Consider the following 23,515-nt stretch of genomic DNA (forward strand, 5'->3'; position numbering starts at 1 on the left):
TGCCAAAAAAAGATGATCTGATGGGAAATTAAAATGTAACTGGGTTGTGCTGCAAACTGAATTTAAGTGGGTGTGTGCAAAAGGGAAGAGAGTTCTTCGCACGAGGAACACAGCACAGCATGTGGTGAATCACCAGTCTTTAAAACAAGTTTTTCTTTTTAATTGAAAGTGAATTTTTACATAAATTCTAAGCTACAAATAGGCTTTTTAAATCTAGCTTTTGTGGGAACTGCAGAATCTTGGTACACTATAAATGTGCTGGATTTTAAACTGAGTTAGAACTAACCCAACTGGTACATGAAAAAAGGTACCCTATCGTGAAACATGATAATGAATCTAATACTTTAAATTTTGCCTGATGTAGTGCATATGACATTGGAGGTCTCAGAAGCCTCAAAGAAGCTTTGATTGGGTAAGGAAACTGCAAAATGAGCACAGCCACATTCCACAAGAACTGTTCTCATCAGCTATCCTTCAAGAGGCAAAATAGTAGAGCAGCACTGAGTCCTACTTCATGGGTTCAAATCCTGCTTCCCCCACATACTGGCTCTGTGACCCCAGGATAGTTACTTAACCTCAATGGCAAAATGGAATGGTGGAGTAATATTATCCAACTTAGGAAGTTGTTCGGAGGATTGCACATGTTAATACCAGTAAATCACTTAGAACATATGTCCAGAACACAGATTAAGTGGTGTGTGTCAACTGCTATTATTATTATCATTAGTAATAGTGTTAATTATTATCTACATAACAAGGCCAGTACAAGTACATTTAAACCCAAAGTTCTCTTCTAGAAGGTGATCCTTGTTTGCATTAGAGACTTTACCTTTTGTCGTGGTTGGTTAGGAGCAGAAACCACTACAGTGTTGCAAATTGCCAATGCAATAAAGAAGTCAATGATATACAAAGTCTCCAGTGGTGGATTTGGGACAGCCTCATCTAGTGGTGTAAAAAGCTGAGGTGTAATCTGATTAAATTTGTCCAAAAGTCTGGTGTCTGGTACCACATCTGTTTCCTGAAAACCCAATTAGAAAAAGTGTTGTTATGTTAAGTATCTAAAAATGAGAGCTTTAAATTTACATGAGAAGTAGCTTTTATAACCACACTCTATGCACAATGAGATAGTAAACTTTACTCTTCTAAAAAACATTTAACATGGCATCATGGGAAGTGAGAATAGGATAAATAACAGACCAAAAAAAAAAAAAAAAAAAAAAGGAAAATCCAGAATGCACAATACTGATGGAGAACACCTTGACTATTAACTTAAATTCAACAGGAGATAGGAACAATGCCTTCCACCAAAATCTAGTTGACTGTTTTTCTATTTTGAAATACATAGTTGACAAAAGTGAACTATTGGGCGTTCATCAAGATAAAAAGCTTCTGCACAGAGAAGGAAAAAAAAATCAACAAAACTAAAAGACAACCGACGGAATGGGAGAAGATATTTGCAAATGACATATCAGATAAAGGATTAGTATCCACAATCTATAAAGAACTTATCAAACCCAACATCCAAAAAAAAAAAAAATAATAATCCAGTGAAGAAAGGAGCAAAAGACATGAATAGACACTTTTCCAAAGAAGACATCCAGATGGCTAACAGACACGTGAAAAGATGCTCAACATCACTCACCATCAAGGAAATACAAATCAAAACTACAATGAGACACCCCCTCACGCCTGTCAGAATGACTAAAATTAACACAATAAACAACAGGTGTTGGCAAGGATGTGGAGAAAGGGGAATTCTATTGCACTGTTGGTGGGAATGCAAACTGGTGCAGCCGCTCTGCAAAACAGTATCGAGGTTCCTCAAAAAGTTAAAAATAGAACTACCCTATGACATAGCAATTGCACTACCAGGTATTTATCCAAAGGATACAAAAATACAGATTTGGAGGAATATATGCACCCCAATACTTATAGCAGTACTATCAACAATAGCCAAACTATGGAGAGAGCCCAAATGTCCACTGACTGATGAATGGATAAAGAAGAGGTGGTATATATAAACAATGGGATATTATTCAGCCATCAAAAAGAATGAAATCTTGCCATTTGCAACAACATGGATGAAGCTGGAGTATATAATGCTAAGCAAGTCAGTCAGGAAAAGACAAATACTGTATGACTTCAGTCATATGTGGAATTTAAGAAACAAAACAGATAAACATATGGGAAGGGGGAAAGGACGAGAGGGAAATAAACCATAAGAGATTTTTATTGATAGAGAACAAACTGAGAGTTGATGGAGGGGGGTTGGTGGGGGATGAGCTAGATGGGTGGTGGGCATTAAGAAGGGCACTTAGTTATGATGAACACTGGATGTTGTATGTAAGTAATGAATCACTGAATTCTACTCCTGAAACCAATATTGCATTGTATATCAACTAATTAGAATTTAAATAAAAATTTGAAAAGAAAAAAAAATACACAGTTTCCAGAGCATCCAACAGCAACTGATGATTCATCTAACAACTGATGAGTACCACCTCTTTTAAAAGTGAGGACATTATTCATACCATGTTATTTTATGGTTCGTACAAAAAATTTTATGGTTCAAATCATTACTATAATAAAAACAAAAACAGAAACAAACAAAAGAACCTCTCCAAAATAAACATTAGTATGAGCAGGCAAACATATATAAAGAATATTACCTAGTAATATACATGACATTAATGAGGGTTTCTCCAAGAGATTTTTCTTTTTTTTTAACATTTTCATTTTATTTTTTGAGAAAGAAAGAGAGCATGAGCATGGGAGGGGCAGAGAGAGAGGAAGACACAGAATCCCAAAGCAGGCGCCAGGTTCTGAGCTGTTAGCACAGAGCCCGATGCAGGGGCTTGAACCCACGAATGTGAGATTGTGACCTGAGCCAAAGTTGGATGCTCAACTGACTGAGCCACCCAGGCGCCCCTCCAAGAGATTTCTGATCATCAAATATATTGTCAATATCTGCCCTGTGCCCTCCTCTTAAAGATTCTTAGCATAGGGTGGTTCAGTCGGTTAAGCGTCCAACTCTTGACTTCAGCTCAGGTCGTGATCTCATGGTTCTTGAGTCTGAGCTCCACATCTGGCTCTCTGCTGACAGCATGGAGCCTGTTTCAGATCCTCTGTCCCCCTCTCTCTGCCCTTCCCCTACTCGTGCTCGCTCGCTCTCTTTCTCCCCAAAATAAATATTAAAAAAGTAAAAAAAAAGGGGCGCCTGGGTGGCTCAGTCGGTTAAGCGTCCAACTTCGGCTTAGGTCATGATCTCACAGTCCGTGAGCTGTCAGCACAGCTCAGAGCCTGGAGCCTGTTTCAGATGCTATGTCTCCCTCTCTTTCTGACCCTCCCCCATTCATGCTCTGTCTCTCTCTGTCTCAAAAATAAAAACGTTAAAAAAAATTTTTTTTAATTAAAAAAAATTAAAAAAAAAGATTCTTAGTACAAATTACCTCTAAGAAGTTCTGCTATTGAAAAAACTACATATCCATTTTAACACAGTGCTTCTCACATTTACTGAAGAGTACTAGTTTTAACAAAAGAATGTTGTGCTAGAAAATGGTTTATAAAACAGTCACATGTAGACAACTGCTTTAGAAATTTTTCAGATGAATCAAAAGAGGGATCATCAACTACAAATCAAATTTCACTAAAATGCCATTGTATTCTAGAGAAGTCGTGCATGTAGTCGGTTGGCATACTGACTGCAGGAAGCCAGGAGAGGTGATTTAGAGATAGGAGAAAACGGTGGAGATGTGAGATGTGTGATATTAGGCTCAAAAGACCATGGCTTGTATTTTATGCTTAGTTTGGGGAGAACTAGCGTAGGCTTAATAAGAAAACAGCACAGGCTGAAAAATCGCATGAGTTTGAGTTTAGATCCTGGACTCACTGCATAGTCGCTGCTATCCTCAGGTAGCGTGCTTCAACTCCCCGAGCTTCATTTTCTTCTTCTGAGTAATGGTAAAAATAACACCTACCTCACAGGGTGGTTGTATAAAGTCAATGAGATAATGAGTGAGGTGATACCCGTACAACAGGAACCTATAGGCAGATCACCAGGCTCACAATGGGTCCAAATTATATGCTGTCACAAAGCATTCTCAAATTTCTATTTAAATACATCAACATCTACTATCCTGTGATATGAGACATAGTTTGGTGGAGTTCATAGGCACTAATATTCTGATGGCTGTTCACTAATGAGTCAGCCATATTTCCTCACACATCTCACGTACACAGTAACACTGAGCCAGTGTCTGGGCCCTCAGTTACTCAGAGAATAATCCTTTCCTCAGGACCTCCTTGCCAAAGTCAATAGAAGACAGTGGTAATGTTTGAGAGACTTCTTTCTTACTCAATGCTTAGTCAGCAAGGGATGCTTGGGAAACTCGTCACATGATATTTGGCAAATATACTGTCATCTATTGCTTGTGAGATCCCATGAGTTAGAAAATATTTCCAGAGGCATCTCAGAATGCTAATGTGTACTAAGTCAAAAACAAAAACAAAACAAAACAAAAAACAAAAAAACATTTCAGAGTGGAACTCTTCTTAAGAAATGTTAAAAATTTTTTTTCTAATATGTGTTTATTTTTGAGAAAGAGAGAGAGAGAGGGAGGGAGACAGACAGAAAGACACAGAATCTGAAGCAGGCTCTAGGCTCTGAGCTGTCAGCACAGAGCTGATGCGGGGCTCGAACTCAAGAACCACGAGATCATGACCTGAGCCAAAGTCAGAGGCTTAACCAACTGAGCCACCCAGGCGCCCCTCTCTAAGACATGTTTAAATATCAATTTAAACTTAGTGGCTTTCCTTCGAATCATGCTTCCTTTTTAGTAATTCTCGGCCACCTTCCCCACCTTTTCTGGCTTTATTTCCCACCTATGTTTATCAATTACTGACCCTCTCTCTTCAGGTCCATTTCTCTTACCCCAATTTTCATTTTTATTGCTGCAAAGTCTAGGTCTTTTGGGCTTGAGGTTACTTTCTTTTCTGCTCTGTAAATCCCTCCTTATTAGTTTAATCCTAACTCAAGTTTTACCTCTTTTCTGCAGCCCTTCTTGATCCCTCCTCCTCCCTTGAGAGTTGAACACTCCATTCTTTGTGCCCTCACTATACTTTGGGTTCACCCACTATTACTGCATCTTTAATATAGGATTGTTTTTATTTATTTTTATGTCTGCCTCCTCTGCCTAGAAACAAAACTGAAGGATAAGGACATGTCTTACTCATTTTACATCCCTGTGTCTAGTATTTTGCCATTGTTTTTCATTAATCTATTCATTCATTCATTCATTCATCCCATAAATATTCACTGTTGCATCTATGGCATCAGGCACTCCTCAAGGACAGAGGGATGCATAGGACAGATACGATCCTGGCTTGTGTGCAGCTCACATTCTAGTTAGGGGAGATAGCAGATACAAAAACTAACCTATAAACAATAAGATGCTTCTAGATTGAGACAGAGAGAGACAGGAGGGGTGGAAAGAACTCTGGATTAGGTGGTAGGGAAGGTTTACTGAAGAGGTGACACTAAAGCTGAGATCTCAGTGACAGAAAGGAAAGCCACATAGAGATCTAAGAGAATAGTCACCTGGGTAGAAGAAACAGCACTCCTGTTGAACAAAAACATAAAGAGGAGGAAAGAAGCATAAACAACCTTGGCTTACAAAGAAAAGGTTTCTATTTCTAAATAGGTAGTATGAACCCAGGAGCCTGGGGCTTCAATGACATGTTAATTCCCAAAGCTTGGAATATTTTTGCCAGCAGCCCGCCTAGGATCCTTACTCCCTGGCTCTTAACCTGCATCTCCATGCAAGGTGCTAGCTTACAATTTTCCATTTCTAGACATCACAGCTCTCAGTGTGCTCTCAAGCTGGTGCTCTTAACCGGGGCTCCACCGACAGGCTTCTGGAACTGGATGCAAAAATTTAACAGATGCTAATTTTTCAGGTCAAAGAATCTATAGCTTTCTCAAAATAATCTTTAGTCTCGAAAGGATAAAATCAACTTGTCTAGAGCAAGAGTGAGATGATCTCATATTTCAAGGAAGACCTCTTTATCCTATATATAATGGTGTGGTTTTGAAAACACAAAACACCCCCAGTGCATCTTTACAATCAAAATGGCACATGGCATTGAAATAAAGGGCAAGTGAAAACAAAATGCACTGAGTGGGAAGGCTGAGCCTGTTAAGCAGCTTCACTTAACAACCTTCAAAACTACTTTATTGAGAATGGACACATGAGTCCCTGAGACAGATCTTGAGAATTCAAGATGTTAAGTTCTTGCTCTTAAGGAGCTATTGGCATATTTCAGGGGGCATAAATAAGGCCTGCGTAATGAGAACTAAGGAAGGGAGGGAATGGGTACACAGAACTCAGAAGCTGAGAAAAGAGAGTCTGGGAAGTCTTCAGAAGAGAGTATTTAACATAGTCTTATAAGAAATAAGTGTTTCATCAGATTTGGTAGACAGAGGTAGGTTGCCAATGGGAAGAAAAAATGTTAGATGGAGAAAATGGTACAGATAAAAGAACAGACTTTAAGAAACATCACTTTTTTTCCAAGGAGATGAGGCTAAATCAGGAAACTGAGAGGGTGGGTAGGGCACAACCCCAGTGGGTCACCAATGTCCTATTTCCAAGTAAACATGGGTCAACATGTGGTTAACTTTGCATGGGTGGAAAATGTAAAAGATCAGTACAGGAATAGGTAAAAAGAGAAAAAAATATATATCTATTTCTGATACAGCTTTATAGTGAATGCACAGAAGAGGCTGTATGCATTCTTTTCCTATTTTCCTTTCAGAAGTTGGAGAAAAAAAATTAAGCCTAGATGTTTGGAATAGTCTGACATGTGGCCAAGATACAATATGACAGGTGCTATATCTTCAGTGCCACAGGAATGAACTAAATGAGTTGCATGGAAATGATTATGCTCACTCCTGAAATTTTTACTGGCAACTTTGAAAAGAGCCAGGAGATTCCCTTCAAGGCCTTTCCAGAACAAAAGAGACCACTGGCATCTATTCAGATCACATCTCTGCTACGAAAACCATACAATAAATTCAATGCAGACACACAAAGTTTCCCCAAAGTGGATTTGTTCTTGTTACGCCACCTACTTTAGACCAGTTGCCAGTCTCAAGCCTGGGGAATCCTCATCTTGGTAAACCACAAGAGTTAATGAGATGTGGAAGGCAGAAAGGGCAGCTGAAGGTTTACAGAAACAATTCTAAGTACAGCAAAACTTTTGAACTCTGATTCTTTCATGTAAGTATCATTCCTCTTTCCCATCTTCCACATGGCCCTCTAGATTTTTCTTCAGCAAAATGGGTTTGTCAATGGGTATAACTAAACAGCTTCCAAAACTTCCCTCAGGAACTCAAGTGATACCCAGATGAGCTCTAAAATAGAAATATCAGAAAATGTCATTCTGAGGACTCAGAATGGGGAAGAGGACACAGGTTTGGTGGGACTGGGGGGAAAAATGCAGAAAAAAAGGCCTTGGAGGGTACTGACAGTACATATGTCATTCAGACATACTTAGCTGTCTATGAGATAACTCTGGAAAGCTTTGCTGGTTCTGAGAGTGAGTCATGGTCTGTAACCCAAGGCAGCTGTTTTTGTTTTTGTTTTTCCAGAGAGACAGAGACAGAGACAGAGAGAGAGAGAGAGAGAGAGAGAATGAGAATGAGAGCATGAGCATGGGGGAAGAGAGTCGGGGGGGGAGAGAATGGTAACCAGGTTCCAGGCTCAGTGCAGAGCCCAATGCGGGGCTTGATTTCACAACCCTGAGATCATGACCTGAGCCAAAATCAAGAGTTGGACACTTAGCCAACTGAGCTGCCCCAAGGCAGCCTTCTTTAGGCTTAGGCACCATTGGCCCTGATCAGAAATACTATGCTATTTCAGAAATGATACACTATCTCTCAACACTGAAGTATCCCACAAATTAGGAAGCTATGATACTGTTTGCTTATATTTCTAATTTTGTGTGGGCAATTACACTGAACCACAATTATGTAGTCTCTTCTCAGGTAGAAAAGACAACAGTGTTTGGCTCTGTCATAATTAGGGGGATGTTCTTTCATTATTCATTATAGATATACAAGATTCAAGTCACATATTCACACTTACAATGGGGCTACTGAAAGCAGCCTGTCTGGAGTGAGGCCCTTCACTGGCTCCTTCTCCACTTCCCACAGCTAAACAGCTCCCAGCAAGATGATTCAAGGATTTACTTCCCAAGGGCCCATTATGAACTGTCCTGCAGCTGGGGGTCCTCGGTTTTGTCATATTGGTGAGGGAGCCGCTGGGAGTGTCCATGGAATCTTCATCTTCAGAGGCAGCTTCCTGGTAGGACTCTAACCTCTTGGCTGAGCGATAAAAAATCATACTGGGTCATTACCTGAGAAGAACCATTTGCAAACTGAATATGCCAGACATTTACTTAAACAGCTATTCCACACCATCTCCTCCCTTTTCAAAAACTGCCCTCCAAACTCCCCTCTCCAGATTCCCTTCATGAACTTACCTCGTTGGGAAAAGTAAAAGCAATCAGACAGCAACTCCCTTCTTATCCTATCGTCAAATCTACCAACCTATCCACATCTGTATCTGAACCCTCCTACTACTATGGATAAAGCTTCAAATGCCAAGCTCTCCACTCATGATCTGCCTCCCGCTCCTCTGGCCTTCTCAAGGACTTCACGTTTACAACTTTCCCCTCCTTCGCTTACACCAAGCTCCCCTCAACCAATCTCATGGCTTTCTGTCCCTGTCTGTCCACTGACACTACTTTTGGCAAGGTTGCCCATGAGTTCCACGTTATCAAATCCCATTACTGCATCTGTCCATATCTTATATGCATCCTTAGCAACATCCAACAGAGGTGACCGTTCTCTGCTTGAAATGGCTCTTTTGGTTTCTCTGACATGATGTGTACCTGTTTTTCCTCCTACTTCAGTGGCTATTCCTTCTTATTTTCTCCTGCTATCTTCTCTTCAATCAAATACTGGGTTGCTGCAGGAGCTCCTTCCCTTCTCCACCTATACACTCTTCCTTGGTGATATCACCTGGTCCACATTTGAAATGCCAACTCTGTGCACATGATTTTTAACTTCTAACTGGAATCCAGACTCCTATATATATCCAACTCTCCACCTGATACTTCTAGTTAGATGTCTATTCAGTTCTTCAAGCAGATTATCTGCATGGCTAACTCCTTTACCTTTCTCAAGTCTCTTAGCATGTCCCTTGTCAGCAGACTTTCCAGATATAACCACTTCAGAGCTTACCACCATCTACACACTATAGATCTTATTTATTTTTTGAATCATCGAGTAGAATATAAACTCCAAAAATGCAGAGAGTTTTGTCAGTTTTGGTTTGTCTGTTTTGTTTTGCTGTAAAGCATCACCAATAGCTGTCCATTATTTATCCAAAATATCTCTAATATCTCGAATTCTCTCCATCTTCATTTCCTTAACCCAAGCCACCATTATCTCTCAACTGGACCAGTGCTAACAGCCTCATAACTGGTCTCCTTACCCCTCGGCATTCCATTCCTTAACCAGTAGCTACAGTGATCTTCCTAAAATATAAAAGCTGATCACATAACTCCTGCACAAAATTTTCCATATGTTGGCTTACATAGCTCAAAATGATCTGACCTTTGCTGATCTTCTTGAAGTTTCTTGCCCCTTCCTCTTCCACATGTCCACTAAAATCCAGCCTCCCTGGCCTTCTTTTCTTACTTTGAAAATTGCCAAGCTCATTTCAGCCTGAGAGCCTCTATACTAGCTGCTGCCTGTAACTGGTAGGTTTTCGCATCTGAACTTCAAGATTATGTTATTCAGATCTAAGCTGTAACCCTTAGAAAGGCCTTGCTCCCCTACCCAATCCAAAATGCCTTCCAATCATTCTATCATATCATCTCATTTTAATTCTCTGAAAAGCACTTTTCATTATTTAATTATTTTTCTTGATTTAAGAATTAATTTATTTGTGACTATTCAACAGAAGCTCTGTGAGAGGGCCCCTATCTGCCTTGTTAATCATTATGTCCAGGAGTACAGAGTAAACAATCAGTCAATGTGTACTTGCTGAATTGCTAGCTGCATTCAAGCCAAGTCTAGCTACTTAGAGTATGGCTTTTGGCAAGTTAATTTCAAAATAAAAAATATTTTCATATTCTGTTCAATAGTTTTTATCTGTATTTTTCAAGGACAAAGAGAAGCTAAGAGGCAATGTTGTGATCCTGAGTTCTAGAACGAACTCTTCCAAAGACTCAGTGTTTTCTAGGAAATCACTTAACTTTTCCCGGGCCTCTGTTTTCTTGCTGGCCGAATGAACAATTTGGATTTAATGACTTTAAGATCCTTTCCAGTTCTGCAAGTTTCATTATATTCTCTGACTAAATAATACAGAATGCTTCCCTGTATGGCCTTTCAGCTTCAAAAACCCATCCACTTACTGAATCCCAAACATACTGAAGTTCTCCATTTTCACCTGTGCCCTTGTCCAGAATATCCATTCTCTTTTTCTATACTTACATAAATCCTCAACATCTTTGAAGGCTTAGTTCAAAGGCCAGTTCCTCAATGGTGACCTCTGTAACTATACTGGCCCTCACTCCCTGGGTCTTTAAAGCTTCTATCTACTGAATGTACTGAATGTTACTATGCACCAGGCATCTGTCTCATTTAATAACTAGGACAACCCTCTGTGGCAGATACTATTAATACCTCAATTTTAGTAATAAAGAAATCAAACGAATTTTCCCCATTTCACAAAAGTAATAATCATTGGTCTTACATCCAGTTCTATAAAGTTCACAGCCAGTGCTCAGAATGTTATGTTCTGAACGTATGTTAACATGATATTCTTTATAATTTTACACCAATATTCCCTGCTTGATTTCAATGAGTCCATGTATTTAGTTTAAACATTTATCAAACGAGTAATGAACGCATGTTTGAATAGACACATAAATGGAATATCCGTAGAATCAAGGGAATGTTGTGGGGTAGGGACTTGACATTTATTGAGTACTTCCTGGGGCGCCTGGGTGGCTCAGTCAGTTGAGCGACCGACTTCGGCTCAGGTCACGATCTCATGGTTTGTGAGTTCGAGCCCCACGTCAGGCTCTGTGCTGACAGCTCAAAGCCTGGAGCCTGCTTCTGATTCTCTCTCTCTCTCTCTCTCTCTCTCTCTTCCCCTACCCCACTCATGCTCTGTCTCTGTCTCAGAAATAAATAAACATTAAAAAAAAATTTATTGAGTACTTCCTGTTCATCAATCATCTGTTTAGGTCTTTATGTAAATATCTGTATCTAGGTCTTCCCTTTACATCTTAAAAATAATGCTACCAGTTAGGAACTATCACTGTTTCACTTTGCAGGTAAGAGAGGCTAAGAGCCAGAGAGATTAAGTACTTTGACCATGGTTAAACAGCTAGTTGGGGGTAGAGTTGGGATTTAAATGTAGGTCTTCCTGACCCTGAAGCCAGTACATGTATCCACTATGTTATATCTCCTTGGCAGTTACCTGTATAGGTTAGTTCAGTCATTCTCAACAAGGGGTGAATTTGTCCCCCTGCGAACATTTGGCAATGCCTGTACACAGTCTGGTTGTTATAACTGGGGGAGGAGTGTAATTGGCATTCAGTGGTCAGAGCCCATGGAGGCATCTAAACATCTTAGAATGCACAGAACCGCACCCATCTCAAAGAATAATGCAGCCCCAAATGGCAATAGTGCTGAGGTTGATAAATCCTTGAGTAGCTAAAGAAACTTATTGGTGATGTGATACCATTGTAAAAATAAATAATTACAATATTACAAAACCTATAGAAACATAAAGGCTTATACTTCAGGAATTTCTCCTGTACATCATTAGGGAAATCCGTCCTCATGCAACTGTGTAATTACTATAATGCCAGACAGCTCAGCCCTTAGGACAGGACAAACTTGCTCAATAAATAACGCTGGAAGAGTGGACTCAAGAACACATGGAGCAACCTTTAATCATTTTGTAAAAAGCTATGGGAAGGAAACAGAACAGTAAAGCTATAATTTGATTCAGAAAACAAAACTATAGGTGTAATACTTGTAGACTCAGTGAAGATTTTTCAAAAATTGGGTATGAGATGGCTCAGTCGGTTAACCGTCCAACTCTTGGTTTCGGCTCAGGTCATGACCACACAGTTTTGTAAGTTTGAGCCCTGTATCGGACTCCGTGTTGACAGTATGGAGCCTGCTTGGGATTCTCTCTCTTTCCCTCTCTGTCACTGGCCCTCCCCTGCTTGCATGCTGTCTCTCTCTCAAAATAAATAAATAAACTTTAAAAAAAAAATCAAAAATTGGGTATGAGAAAGAAAAGCTTATTACCATACTGATAAACAAAAATCTATCCAGGGCACCTGGGTGGCTCAGTCAGTTGAGCCTTTGACTTCAGCTTAGGTCATGATCTCGCGGTTGGTGAGTTCAAGCCCTGTGTCGAGCTCTGTGCTGACAGCTTGGAGCCTGGAGACTGTTTCAGATTGTGTCTTCTTCGCTCCCTGCCCCTCCCCCACTCAGGCTCATGCGCTCTCTCTCTCTCTCTCTCTCTCTCTCTTTCAAAAATAAGTAAACATTAAAATTTTTTTTTTAATCTATCCAGCTGATCATGCAGACTTTTCATATGTCTCTTAAAGCAGGTTTTAATTAGTTCCATAAATGCCTCAGAGTGGGGCAGGAATTCTTGCTTTCCAACTCACAGGAGAAAACGCAAAGTATGTAGTCTTTCTATCAAGGTAGGTACTGGGTTAGATGCTAGGTTAACTACTTCAATTCTCTTTCTTATTTAACCCCTAATCTTCTCTTTTGAATCCTCCTTCAAATATCTAGTAACCTGTTCAGGGCCTATTACTTACATTTATTTGATATTTGGAAGAAGTGAGCAAAAATCTGTGGAACAAAAAATTGATCATACTTTTCAATGTGCTCCTCAAAGGGCCCAAAACAAGGGTGAACAGCACAACGTGCACATGGATTTCTCCCAAATGTATCATCCCCATATCCTCCAAGCATTTTGCTATGAACTAATCCCCCAAACATTTCCAGCATCCCGACTTTCACCTGCTCATAAACAGCACGCTCAGCTAAGCTTCGGCCAACTGTATCATCCATGTATCCTTGATACACACAAATCTTTTATTCTAAACTGACTCCCTGCGCATTTCCAGCATTCCAAAAATTTCTTGCCCAATATCCTTCTAGGTCCCAAACCTTGATCAATGCTAAAATCACCTCCAAAACACCAGATTTTCATCCTATGAGACGAACTAAGATATTTTTACGTTTCCATGCCTGTTTTCCGTATTGGACCATGAACTCCTCAAAAGATAAATCTATTTCTTACTTTGACAACTGTAATGACAAAAACAATGGCAGCTCATACTTACAAAGAATTTATTCTGTGTCATGCTTTGAGTGGCTTTTCATGAATTATCTTCACGAATACTATTATGGATCTTTTTTAGTGAGGCCCAGAGAAATTATGTAACTGGCCCAGAGTCATACAGCCCATAGGCAGTAAAGATGGGAATCAGATTCAGGAGGCCTGGTTCCAAAATCTTTGTTCTTGGAAACTACTAAATGCTCTCACCATGTAGATCAGATTCACAAACTGCATCATAAAGGCACTCTCTAGACAAACCCAAATTGAGAAACATTCTACAAAATCCCTGAATAGTGCCCTTCAGAACTAGGGTCATCGAGAAACAGAAAGCCTTAGAAGCTTTCAAATCTAGAGCAGTCTAAATGAGGACTGTCACATGGTCTTCTGGATGGGATCCTCAGACAGAAAAAGGTATAAACTAAAGAAATCTGAATAAAGCATGGATTTCAGTTAATAATGATATCAATATTAGTTCATTACTTATGATAAATGTATTATACAACTAATGTAAGATGTTAATGACAGAGGAAACTAGATAGGGGTGCATAACGGAACCCTCAAAAGCATCTTTGTAACTTTTCTATAAATCTAATGCTATTCTGAACTAAAAAAGATTACTATTAAAAAAGACATTCTCTTTCAGTAATTTTTTAAAGGATTGCTTTAAAATTTTAATATGCACATAAATCACCTGGGAATATTGTTAAATGAAGATTTTAATTGAAGTTTTAAAGAGAGCCTGAGATTCTGTGTTTTTAATACACACTGAGGCGTTGCTGATGCTACTTAGTTCATTAACCAAATTTCTAAGTTGCAGGGTTTTATTTTTTTTTAAGTTTATTTATTTAAGTAACCTCTACACTCAATGTGGGGCTTGAACTCACAACCTCAAGATCAAGAGTCATAAACTCTTCCAACTGAGCCAACCAGGTGCTCCTAAGTTGCAAGGTTTTAAAACATAAAATGGTGTCATCAGATGTGTTTATTTCAAATGCATATGTGCACGGGGCTATTTCCGAGCAGTGATGTTTTTTATGGACAGATCTCCTAGGCGGTGATTTTGCCCCCAAATCCTGAAGGGTTAACTAGCTTTAATTTCAGTAAAAATAATATATCTTAGGGTTAAATCCTGGAGAGAAGTAGCCCCCACTACTCCCTCCTTCATCAATCAGAGTGTGTATACATGTCCTTATTTTTAAACTATTACAGAAAAGAGACCAGGATCTCTGTATGTATGTGTAGTAGAGAAGTGTTTACAGGCAAAGTTGGTACCTACAGAAGCAGTGCAACACTCCATGGTCCACAGACAGTTCAGTCATGATAGCATGTGATTCTCAGTCTCTTGGTACCTTCTCTGCATAAAGGGCTATCTATAGAAGAGAAGCACTCACTGGGCCCAAGTGTGTGCTCAGGAACTGTGGCGGGAAAGGGCTGATATCAGCCCTTTTAAATGCTACAAACACAAAATTTGAAATGCTACGAATACAAAAAAAAAAAAAAAAAAAGCGATGCTCCTCATCACATATTTTGTGAAACACTACTATAAGTTACTTGAAAATAGGGATCTACATAGTCAACTATTTTGGAAGACACTCCTCTCACAAACAGGTGTGAAAGTTTAGCTAGTGAGGTTCACTGCAGCATTGCTTACCACAGTAAATGTTGACAACCGAAATTAATGGTGGATTATTTACATAAATTTTGGCAATTATTACAGTGCAATATAGCATAGCCTCTAGAAGAGTAAGGAGAGAACAGAAAGGCAGTCACAATGAAGCCTTAAGAAAAATGGTTGAAGTCTTAAGAAAAAAAGCAAAAGCACACTGTAATTTCATTTTTGTTTAAAAAGCATAAATTGTACAAGAAAAAGAATCAAAAGAAATGTACGAAAATGTTAACAGTGGTCTACTCTGGTGGGGGTTACTTATGGCTTTTATATTTTTCCTCATTTAGCTTACCTGAGATTTTCTAAAATATTGTTTTTGTAACAAAAATGCAATAAAGAAGATAAAACAAGGCAGAGTATCATCATATCCAGTATGACTAGTTATTTTTTTTTACATTTGTGTAGTGATTATGTGATAAACATTCAACATTTTATCCCTTGCATTCACAGGTAACAACAAAACCTGGCTTAAAAATGTATGTGCCTAAGAGAAAATACAGTGTATTTTAAAAAAAATTTTTTTAAAGTTGATTTATTTTGAGAGACACAGAGAGCAGAGGAGGGGCAGAGAGAGGGAATCTCAGGCAGACCTTGCACTGTCTGCACAGAGCCCGATACGGGGCTTGAACTCGCAAGCAGTGGGATCACGACCTGAGCTGAAGTCGGATGCTTAACCGACTGAGCCACCCAGGTGTCCCTAGAATTATCAAACTTTTAAGTGGGGGCCAAAAAGCCCAATCTTCAGGTTGGTTTTCACAGAAACCCACACTTACCATTTTCTTCATGGCAGTAATCGAAACCTGCCACACTACATCTTCGAAAAACCATCTTATTCTCAGTGAGAGTTCCTGTCTTATCAGAAAAGAGGTACTGAATCTGCCCAAGGTCCTCGGTGATGTTCAGAGACCGGCACTGAATAGTAGAATCCATTTTCTCATTGTAGAAATCCACATCACTTTGAATAAAATATATCTGTCCAAGCTTCACAATTTCAATGGAAACATAGAGAGAAATGGGAATCAAGACCTAAGAGGAACCAAGCAATTTAAAAAAATATTAGAGAGGGAAAATAACGGGTGAGAAACCAAATGTAGTTGGATTAAGTAACAAAGTCCTCAAAATTCTGTGATGAACTCAACATAAATTACCTGTAACAAAATGATCATGGTCCAAAACATATAGAATCCTGCCAACACTGGTGATATGACATGTCCATCAGGCTCCGGGATATTAAAAAATATTATGTTTTCATATCTACTCAACCAGATTCCATGACCTTTCAAAAAACACACAGACATCAAAAGAATGCTACATATACACTATGTAAATATAGAACTTCATTCCTAAAGAGGAATAAAAGTATTTATTTTGGTTGAAGACCCATTGTTTATTTTTTTAAAACAAATTAAAATTCAAAAGGCTCCAAATTCTCCTGTCTCGGTCTCTCTTTAAATGTCTTGCCAGGTCCCTTTACTACTGTGGCCCCATGTAACTGGATATAATCAACATTAATGTTTTTCAGATCAGAGATTGAGAAAGATAAAGATGTGAGGAAAAAAATGAATGGCGAATGAAACCTCCTTTACAGAAGTCAAATATTCATCAATATTTTGAAAATAAAATACTTTTAAATAAATACCTTGCTGAAAAGACGTCAGCAAAAAAATCAAATTTACCTACCCAATGCACCAGTTAAACACATCACAAGCAAAAGTAGGACACACCAGAGGACATCTGTATTTGCTCTTCTTTCTAATTTGCTGCGCTTATACCTTGGACCACTGTTGTTCAGCATTGCTTTGGTTTCATGGCCTACGTAGGTAACATGTCAGAAAATTTGCAAATTAAAGCCAGATAGCAAATAGCATATTTTTAAATCTCTGCGGCAGATAATTTAATAAAGAGTAATTGCACAATAGATTTTGCTAATTTAGTTTGCTTTTGTGATCCATTTAGAAAAAGAGACCGAGGATTAAGTTTACGAAGACAAAATTTCCTTTCTGCTTTTGTAGATTGCATTTTGAATAAACGAAAAATGTTAACTTGAAGAAAAACACAGAGGAAACAACAGTGAAAATCAGAAGTGTAACTAACCTGCATAAACCACGATGCCCACAACAGCCTCTGTGTTCCTAATGGTGCATCCTCTAAGTAATAAATTTTCTTTACTGAGACCCACGCGTTCTCTGTTGGAATGTTCTCTATAAGAAAGATAGCATAGAGATTCATTTTTAAATAGCAAAAGTAGGGATGTAAAAATAAAAATCATGCATTCTGAGTTTTCTTGACTGGAGTATTAAGTCAAGCAGGTCACAAGAAAGGTTTCAAATCTCTGGGCCCTTTGTTTTTCTTATCTTGCTTTGGCTTGGTAAAAGATGCAACAAGTCTCAACTACCATCATTTTCTATCATTCCTGTTTGTCAACTTCTCATACTACAAAACCTCAAAAAAAAAAAATATTCCAAATAAGGAACGTGCTGCTAGTACAAACTGTGTTTCAGGTAACTTAGTAACTGACAAGGGAAAAGTTCTTGATAGAATTAGAAAAATTCCATTTTCAACCTGGATAGAATCAAGGACTGTTCTAGGGAATGGTAATTTGTGGCTGCTAAACCCAGTAGGTGACAGCCTGATGAGGATTTTATAATGAAAGAATATGGCTGACAACACCAATCTTAATAGAACCACCAATGGGACAGGGGACATCACAGGCCTCCAGATGATACACAATAGCAAGTACCTATTTCCACAGGTACCTAATCAAGCGTCTCTAACAGCAAATCCACCTGGGGTGGAGATCAAGAGATCCATGAAGGCTTTGAAATTGTATGCGATATTTCCTGCATGTACGTGTGTGTGTGTGTGTGTGTGTCATTTTGTAGAAAAAGAAACTATGTCCTTCATCAGATTTGAAAGTGTCCCTGGACAGTTTACAGGAAATCAGATGGCCAGAAAACAATGTTCACTACCACCACAAGGATGCAGCCTGGTAAATGTGGTAAACTGTGATGGGGGCGGGGGCGGGGGGGGGGGGGGGCGGGGCGGGCAAAGCTGGCAAAATTATGAAATAGTTAAATCTGGGTGAGAGCCCATGAGTGTTCATTATATTTTTCTTTCTGCTTTTGCCTGTTGGAAAGTTTCTGTAATAAATGGTTTAAAAATTATCAAAGCAATTACTTGATCAAGTTACAACAGTGGCAAAAATAAAGAGCAAAATAATTGGACTTTTTTTTTTAATTTTTTTTTTACGTTTTTTAGTTTTGAGACAGAGAGAGACAGAGCATGAACGAGGGAGGGGCAGAGAGAGAGAGGGAGACACAGAATTGGAAGCAGGCTGCAGGCTCTGAGCCATCAGCCCAGAGCCCAACGCGGGGCTCGAACTCACGGACCGCGAGATCGTGACCTGAGCCGAAGTCGGCTGCTTAACCGACTGAGCCACCCAGGCGCCCCTGGACTTTTTTTTAAATAAACAAAAGTAATGTATTTCACCTATTTTGAAAATGCCCTCTTAATTTCAGCATTAAAATTAGGTTGCTTTCTAAGCAATATACTTCAGTTGATAAGTTGTTTCTTCTTTCTTAAATGTAGGAGAACTATAATTGTTATCTGGTATCCTTGCTACCTGCAATTACTAAGGAAAACTCTTCAAAGAAGGATACACAAAGGAGAAAGAAACAGATGTGTCATTTCACTCCTATAATTTGCAAACACCTTATTCTAGGAGATCTATGTTTATATGCTTTCACATATGTGGTTTTAGGTACAAAGAGACAACTATAGTGTAGTGTCCTTGGGTTTAATTTAATTCTGCTTCCTGGTTTTGCAGATGAAAAATTTTTTATATAAAAAAATTTTTTTAACGTTTATTTTATTATTGAGAGACAGAGAGAGACAGAGCATGAGCATGGGAGGGACAGAGACAGGAGGAGACACAGAATCCAAAGCAGTTTCCAGGCTCTGAGCGGTTAGCACAGAGCCCAATGTGGGGCTCGAACTCACAAATGGCGAGATCATGACCTGAACCGAAGTCGGATGCTTAACCAACTGAGCCACCCAAGCACCCCTGCAGATGAAGAATTTAAGTTCAACAGTGACATTTCTATGTGGTGTTCCCAGGCAAGCCCCACACAATCCTCATCAATATAACATTCATTATCTCTAGAGCCTTTATAGGAACAGATTCAACATAGAAACCATTTCCAAAGTTCCTCAGTAAGATTTAAAATTCCTACCCCCTCCCCCCACCAGATCCTTATTTTTCACCATTACATCACTCTAGGTTACTATCATTAGATCAAAGCCTAACTTCTATCATAATAGCATCTGCCCAAACATTAAACAGGTCCTGCACTTGACAGGTATATGTTATTTGGCACTTATGATGTGAGATCTCTGGACTCTATATGAAGCACTGACTGTCCACATAGAGCTCTCATCCCCTGAAATCACTAGGCAACATCTATTATAGGCCCAGCATTCCCACTCAGATGCTGGGAATAGAAAAACACACATAGTCTTGGCTCCTGTGGTCTAAGGGGAAGTGACTGATACAGAAATATGTAAGTGTAATAATTATAGATATTATAATAGAAACTTGATATTCAACATGCACTGTGGACACAAATAGGGAGAAAGCTCTACCTGAGAGTAAGATCAGAGAAGGCACCATATAGAAAGTGAGCCTGAGCATCTCAGTTTTTGTTGATTTTAGAAAACAGACCACAAAGCAGGTAAAGGATAAGGAGTTAGCTTAGTGGATAAAAATAATTCCACAGAAAAATCACTCTATCTACCTGGGCTGACTCTATCATTCAATGCTTCCTTGCAAGTTGCTGAAGCCAGCTTAATAGAAGCTTCAACAGAGCAGACCCAGGAAAATCTAATTACTGAGGAAGACAGAATCTGAGGGAGGGAAAAGAAGCAGAGAGCAGCTTTAGTTGTGGATTCCAAGAGAAAGGCAATTCCAGTGGTCAGATCAGACTAATCAGAAAGTAAGGCAGCACAGTTGAAGCAGACAGACATCAGAGGAGCCCATCATGAATGGAAAAACCAAAGAGCAGGTGAACGTGGCATCAGAGAATCCAGAGGCAAGTGATAATTAGGACAGCCAAGAGGCTAGTGGGGCCTTAGAAGTAGGTAAGGGTTCTAGGGCAAGACTGAGTACTCACAACAGCAAACGATGCTCCAATGTGTTTATTAAGAAAAAGAAAAAATATGTCCAAGGGGGATGAAGAGAGAGGCTGACAAGGTAGACTAGGAGTCCAGTTCCAGAAATTTAGTTAAGGCACTCACTTATCTGCTTTCTTTTGCTTTAAATTAGGTTTATTTTCAAGAAATTATATAAATCAAACCATAGAGTATATATTCTTTCCTGCCTGGCTTGTTTCACTGAACATGACATTCAGAGATGCATCCAAATTTTAGCATGTAGCACCAGTGAATTCCTTTTGCTGAATTCCCCCTGCAATGAATTCCATACACTGTATGGATATACAATTTGTTCATCCATGCTCTTGTTGATGGTATTTGGCTTGTTTCCAGTTTTGGACAATTACAAACAAAGCTGCTATGAATATTTGTGTACAGACTACTCTACCAAGAAATGTTTTATTTTCTCATGGATAACTACCTAGGAGTGGAACACCCAGATCATACAGTGGGCACATGTTTAACATTTTAAGAAACTTCCAAGTTGTTTTTTAAAGTGGCTGAATTGCTTTATATTCCCACAAGCAGTAAGTGGGCACTCCAGTTCTCCTACTTACTCACCAGCATTGGGTATAGTTGGGTCTTTTGAACTGTTAGTAGTTGTAGCTCTGTGGTTTTAACTTGTATCTTTCTACACAGTTATTTGTCACCTATATACTTTTTTTGGTGAAGTGTCTGTTCAAATTTCTTGGACTATTTTAAAACTTATTGTTTGTTTTCTTATTACTGAGGGTTTTTTTTTTAATGTTTATTTATTTTTGAGGGAGAGAGAGAGCATGCACACATGCTCGCGAGAGGGTAGGGGCAGAGAGAAAGGGAAATAGAGGATCCAAAGCGGGCTCTACACTGACAGCAGACAGAGGATGTAAGGCTTGAACTTAGCAACCATGAGATCATGACCTGAGCTGAAGGTGGACACTTAACCAACTGAGCCACCCAGGTGCCCCTTATTACCAGGTTTTAAGATGTCTTTGTATAATCTGAACACATCAGTTACACGCATTGAGAATATTTTCTTCCAATCTGTTACTTATCTTTTTCATTCACTTAATAGTGTCATTGAAGAGAAAAAGGTTTTCATTTTGATTCTGAAGTTCTTTTATGTATTTGTTTTTGTCCTTTTATTGTGCTTTGGGTGTTCTGAGAAGTCTTTGCCTAACTGAAGATAGCAAAGATTTCTCTTATGTTTCCTCCATGTTTAAGGAGTTTCAAATCTTAGGTTTACATTAAACTATAGAAGCCATTTTTAGTTCAGTTTTTTAAACAGTGAGAGGTATGGCTTGAAGTTTATTTTCTACAATATGGATATCCAATCGTTTTAGTATCATTTGTTGAAAAGAAAAACCTTGCTTCACTAAATTGCTTGTGTGTACCTTTGTCAAAGGCACATTTATGGACAATAAAAACCAATCGCCCATAAATTTGTGGGTCAATTTCTGGATTCTATAATCTTTTAATCTTTTCTGATCTGCTGGTCTATCTTTATGCCAAAATGATGCTAATTTGATTACTGTACTTTACTAGAAGTCTTGAAATCAGGCGGTGTTGGCTCTCCCACTCTGTTCTGTTTCAGTGCTGTTTCAAGGTAATATAGGTTCTTTGCAATCCCATATAAATTTTAGAATAAACTTGTCAATTTCTTTAAAAAAAAAAAATAACAAAACCATGCTGGGATTTTGATTAGGATTACATTGAATCTACAGATCGATTTGGAAAAAAAATTAAAATAAACGTGCCAATTTCTTTAAAAAAAACATGCTGGGATTTTGTAGGATTACATTGAATCTACAGATCGATTTGGAAAAAAACTGAATCATAACAATACTGAGTCTTTCAACCCATGAACAGCATACATGCTCCATTTATTTAGGTCTTTCATTTCTTTCTTCAGTGTTCAATGGTTTTGAGTGTGCAGGTGTTTCACAACTTTTGTCAGGATTAGCCTCAGGTATTTCATTTTTTCTGATGCTATCATAAGTTGTATTTTGAAAAATTTCAATATCTGATTGCTCATTGCTAGTATATAGAAATACAATGGATTTCTGTATATTGATCTGTTTCCTACAACATTGTTAAGCCCAATTGTTAAATTCTTATAGATTTTATCAGGTTTTCCACAAACAGCATCAAGCCATCTATGAATAATAAACAGTTTTACTTCTTTTTTAGTTGAAATCTTTTATTTCCTTTTCTTGCCTGACTACACTAATCTAGAATCTCTAGTGAAATATTGAATAAAAGTGGTGAGAGTAAATATCCTTGTCTTGTTCCTGATCTTAGGGAAAAAACATTTAAAAGCATTTAGTCTTGCACCATTAAGTATGATTCTAACTGTAGGTTCTTCATATATGCCAGTACCGGGTTGAGAGAGTTCCTTTCTAGTTCCAGTTTGCAAGAACAGAAGTTAGATTTTGTCAAATGCTTTGTCTACATTCATGAGATGATCACTTGGGTTTTTCTTTTTTAATTTGTTAATTGGGGCTTGTTAATATGGTGGATTACATCATTTGACTTTCTAATATTAAGTTTTTTTGTTTTTGTTTTTGTTTTTTTTTTTTGAGAGAGAGAGAGAGAGCAAGCAAGCATGCGAATAAGGGACCAGGGAAGAGGGGAAGAGAGGGAAAATCTTACGCAGGCTCCACACTCAGGGTGAAGCCTGACACAGGGCTCAATCCCACAACCCTGGGATCATGACCTGAGCTGAAATCAAGAGTTGGACACTCAACCGACTGAGCCACTCAAGCACTCTGCTTTTCTAATATTAAACCAACCTGCATTTTTGGGATAGGTCCCACTGGGTCATGATATATTATCCTTCTTATATATCGTTGGATTTGATTTGCCACAATTTTGCATCTGTGTTCATGCAGGACACTGATCTTTCCATAAGTGTCTTTGTATGTTTATGGTATCAGGATAATCCTGGTCTCCAAAATGAGTTGGAAATTTTCTTTACCATTCTCTCATAAGATCACTACTATGAAGTAGATCTGATTGTCTCCTCTCCTCTTAAAAATCAGGGAACTGAGGATCAAAAAGAGTAAATGACTTGGTTCAAGGCATAAAGCACTTAAGTGGCTGAAATTAGGTAAGACACCAAATTCTAGCTGCCCTTGCAAAAGGGATATAGATGCCTCAAGGGCTCCAGAATGAACACTGTTGTGACTTCCCATACTTTTTCTTACACATTTCAATT

General features: G+C 38.7%; 1 protein-coding gene across 2 annotated transcripts in view; it reads right to left on the bottom strand.

Annotated features, from left to right (window-relative positions):
• ATP10D (ATPase phospholipid transporting 10D (putative)) overlaps positions 1-23,515 on the bottom strand; it is a 107,119-nt gene that overhangs the window by 36,600 nt on the left and 47,004 nt on the right. For both annotated transcript variants that reach the window (XM_007075911.3, XM_015534760.2), the window contains 6 exons: positions 17,206-17,312; positions 16,792-16,923; positions 16,260-16,387; positions 15,885-16,137; positions 8,142-8,380; positions 830-1,018 (listed from right to left, as the gene is read on the bottom strand). In XM_007075911.3, coding sequence (XP_007075973.1) covers positions 830-1,018; positions 8,142-8,380; positions 15,885-16,137; positions 16,260-16,387; positions 16,792-16,923; positions 17,206-17,312 — 1,048 coding nt within the window. The remainder of the gene's footprint in view (positions 1-829; positions 1,019-8,141; positions 8,381-15,884; positions 16,138-16,259; positions 16,388-16,791; positions 16,924-17,205; positions 17,313-23,515) is intronic.

Source organism: Panthera tigris, chromosome B1 (genome assembly GCF_018350195.1).
Source record: "Panthera tigris isolate Pti1 chromosome B1, P.tigris_Pti1_mat1.1, whole genome shotgun sequence".
NCBI lineage: Eukaryota > Metazoa > Chordata > Mammalia > Carnivora > Felidae > Panthera > Panthera tigris.